Genomic DNA, 3,542 nt, shown 5'->3' with positions numbered 1-3,542 from the left:
ATATTATGATAAAACATAATAAGTATTAGGATGTAATCCTAATAACAATATTATGATTTTATCATGATAAGTTAATAAAATCATAATAACGTTATTAGGTTCCGATCCTAATAACGATATTGGTGGGAATGCTTATTATTATTAACTTATCATAATAATTTTTCATTACGTGCAAAACTATATAACTTACAAAACTAAATTTTTATTCTATATGATGTATATATAACTTACAGCGTTTTGCATTTTTATTGATTTGGACCTCTTTAAAATATTCGGTGGGTTGGAGACAAGCATTTTTTCAGTTTTAATATTATTGTTGTCAGGCAAAATCTCTTGTAGACTTAAACCAATAACATTTTCATCTAAAGAAAATGTTAAAATGGATAAATTAATCATTATTAGAAATAGATTTAAATAAAATAATAAGTATACCATACCAATAAGGTCAACTGATGTGTCACTGCCACGTCGAAGAGTTGATAAAACTTTATTACTGTTTATTGGTGATAAGAAATATGTCGACTGTTCTCCTCCAGCTCCATTTTTGATTTGTTCAACCAAAAAGTCCCCTTTTTGGGTTGAAATGGCGATTTGTGAATGATTCGAGGTATCAGAAAGACTCCAATCATTTTCCTTTCGTGTTATATTCGAATGGATAGCTTGTGAGCTATGTTGTTGTAATTGCTATTAAAACCATGGAAATATGAAATAAATGAATAAATATATTAAATAAAATTTGAAATATATGTTGTTTGTTGATTGATATTACCTTAAATGAATTATTTTTATTGCGACGAGGCAAACCACCTAACTCATATTTTCGACGCATTGTAGAATTCCAATGATTCTTTATTGCATTATCTGTACGGCCTGGTAAAAGCTTCGCAATTTTGGCCCATTGATTACCTTAGGGAGAATCACAAAACGAAAACATTTGTTTGTCAAGTTTGTTAGTGAACTGTTACCACTACCAAATCTCAATTTTTCAGTAATCTGTTTGTTATTGTGGCTTTTGTTTCTTTAATATGTTATTTGCAAGACAGATTATATAGATTCTTACATTGAATTCTTCATTACATTACTAATGGGTGTCAATCATCTTTTATTCACTCATATCCACACACACATACGTAGACACACACAGAGACACACACACACTCTCACTCTCTCTCTCTCTCTCTCTCTCTCTCTCTCTTCCGTGAACGAAAAAGAATCAATAAGAATTATTAAATAATAGAAAAACCATTGATTACCCCATTGTTTGTGGGCTTGATAGATTATTTTATCTTCGTCCTCTGTCCAGGCTGTTTTCTTAATATTTGGATTCAAATGGTTATGCCATCTTTCACGACACTGTTTCCCAATTCTACCTCGTAGGTGACGCGCAATCAATGTCCATTTTTTTGGTCCATATCGAGCAACTAACTCAATAACTTTTTCGTCTTCTTCTTTTGTCCACGGTCCTTTGATCAGTTCTGGATTTACAACTTTTGTCCAGCGTTGTTGACATTGTATGTCAGAACGATCTTTGAGACACTTGGCTATACTATCCCATCGTTCGCCATATTGTTCAACCAATGCTTTAAGTGCAGCGTCCTCGTGTTTTGTCCAGCGAGTTTTATTGGCTGATTTCGTTTTTCCAAATCCATCATCATCATTTTCTGATAATTCGGATAGTTCATCCTCAGCAGCTGATTCGTCGTCTTCCATAAGATATCTATATTTTAATTGAAAATGTCGACACATACGTCAAAAAACAACAAAATGTGACTTAAGAAGACGTTAAATATTAAAATATAACAAGCATATTTATTTTAGTGCGTTCTTATGTTATTTGATGAGTATACGGACGTATATGTATAAGTATATGTATATGTATATGTTTAGTATGTACGAGTACGTTGCAGCTGCTCAATTATTATATATAAAATTCTACAGTTTATTGAACAATTTTCAATAATTTCTATACATTTTTGGTCAAAGAGGAAATTTTTCTTAATAAATATTTTTTTTTAAGTAGCATATTGGTTTAAAATTCAATGCAGAAAAACTATAACGATATGTATATGTATTTATGTATTTCAACTCACCTTTCCATTATATCTCAATTTTTTTTTATTTGCGTCGCAGAATTTTCCTTGCAAGTGACCAAAGACTTTTTACATGGTATATTTGTGCAATCCTTATAAGTTGAGTAAGACTTCAAAAATTCAACTTTTGTTCAATTAAATTTGTTAAACACAACAATACTTCTCTTGAAATTGACACTGTGAAGTCACACACAAAGAGCGAAAATGATGCTTGTGAACTGAAATTCAAAATACGTTGACTACCAACTTCAGAACATTAAAGGAAAACAACAAAATAGTAGTAGAATAAACTTGCAACTTGTTAACTTGCCTTAATTATTATTAGTTATTTTTGTTGATTTGAATTTTTTATATTCAAAATTTCACTAGTGATTTATATTTCGCTAATTTTATTTCAATGAGCAACTCTAAAAAATAATGGTATACAAATCATTTCATTACATTCACACCTGCTTTTATTTTGAAAATAAAAATGGCTGAAAACTACAACGGCTTTGATGAAGAAAATCTAGTCTACACAAAAAATAATCTATGCCATTTTTGAATGCAACGATGAAACTATTCTGATCAAATGTCACGAATACCGGCATTATTATTAAAATTTAATTTTGTGTCCACACAACAAACATGAAATTTAAGGGAATATTAACGGATCAATTATGTATGAAAGATTTCTATTGTAAGTTATTGTTTGTTATACATATTTCAATTGCAATGATGAATTTTATCGCAATTATTATGATTTAATATTTTAATATTTATTTCAATATTTTTTATTGTCTTTTAAGCCATTGTTGCAACTTTTGCAAGGCTATCGAAAAGGGCAGTATTTAATATTAAAAAAGATAGCTTATGCATCAGCAATATTGGAATAGGAATGAACGCGAATCCTACTGCATGGTCGGAAATTGGTCACGAACATTTTTTTGCTCAGTTCAATATGAAAGGTGTTGATGAACAGTTCGACGAAATATGGCTAACATTCTATCCAGGTAACATCAAATGAATAAATTATTAATTTAAATAATATCACAATTCTTGAACTCAATATTATTATTATTTTATAGAACAGCTAGCAATCGCATTAAACATGCTTAAAACACATTTCGTTAAAGTGATTGTAGTGAAATTGACAAACAAACAATTCCCATGTCTGTCAATTGATATTGAAATGGTAAGCAAAATACACAATAAATTATTTAATAAATGATCGCTGGCAAATGAAAATTAGGATAAAGAAATACTTAAAGGAAAAAACACATGATCAATCATATTGGTTCATCAGCTCAGGTACCGCAATATGGCAGAACGTAAAATAAGGATTTGCCTTAACTAACGAAAAATTTCTGTTGACTACCGATTTTTTTAAGCATACCAACTCGCGAAGTGCTTGCTATACAATATACCCAAAAAACATTTGTTGTGGCAAATTCATCCATTATCGGGCATATG

The 3,542-nt window shown here is 30.0% G+C and overlaps 2 protein-coding genes across 3 annotated transcripts; one reads left to right on the top strand and one right to left on the bottom strand.

Moving 5' to 3' along the window:
• Positions 1–231: 231 nt before the first annotated feature.
• On the bottom strand, positions 232–2,320 carry LOC116349621 (transcriptional activator Myb-like; the record flags this gene model as incomplete). Its single annotated transcript, XM_031781157.1, has 5 exons — positions 2,091–2,320; positions 1,254–1,717; positions 770–906; positions 438–684; positions 232–362 (listed from the first exon to the last, which is right to left on the bottom strand). Coding segments are annotated over exons 1-5 (987 nt in total), but the record flags the coding sequence as incomplete, so codon positions are not given.
• A 311-nt stretch (positions 2,321–2,631) lies between these two features.
• LOC116349620 (checkpoint protein HUS1-like) lies at positions 2,632–3,542 on the top strand. Of its 2 annotated transcripts, XR_004201930.1 has the most exons (4): positions 2,632–2,769; positions 2,879–3,082; positions 3,158–3,380; positions 3,461–3,542. XR_004201930.1 is itself a non-coding variant. In XM_031781154.1 (3 exons), the coding sequence occupies exons 1-3, from the start codon at positions 2,718–2,720 to the stop codon at positions 3,298–3,300; spliced, it is 399 nt and encodes a 132-aa protein (XP_031637014.1). In that variant the 5' UTR covers positions 2,635–2,717; the 3' UTR covers positions 3,301–3,536. The 2 variants fall into 2 exon arrangements, 1 of the variants encoding a protein (XP_031637014.1); XM_031781154.1 differs by having other exon boundaries at positions 2,635–2,769; positions 3,158–3,536.

This window comes from Contarinia nasturtii, unplaced genomic scaffold, assembly GCF_009176525.2.
Source record: "Contarinia nasturtii isolate CC-2019 unplaced genomic scaffold, AAFC_CNas_1.1 Cnas_scaffold_2979, whole genome shotgun sequence".
Classification (NCBI taxonomy): domain Eukaryota; kingdom Metazoa; phylum Arthropoda; class Insecta; order Diptera; family Cecidomyiidae; genus Contarinia; species Contarinia nasturtii.
The sequence above is the reverse complement of the archived record's forward strand: the minus strand, read 5'-3'. Positions and strand labels throughout refer to the sequence as shown.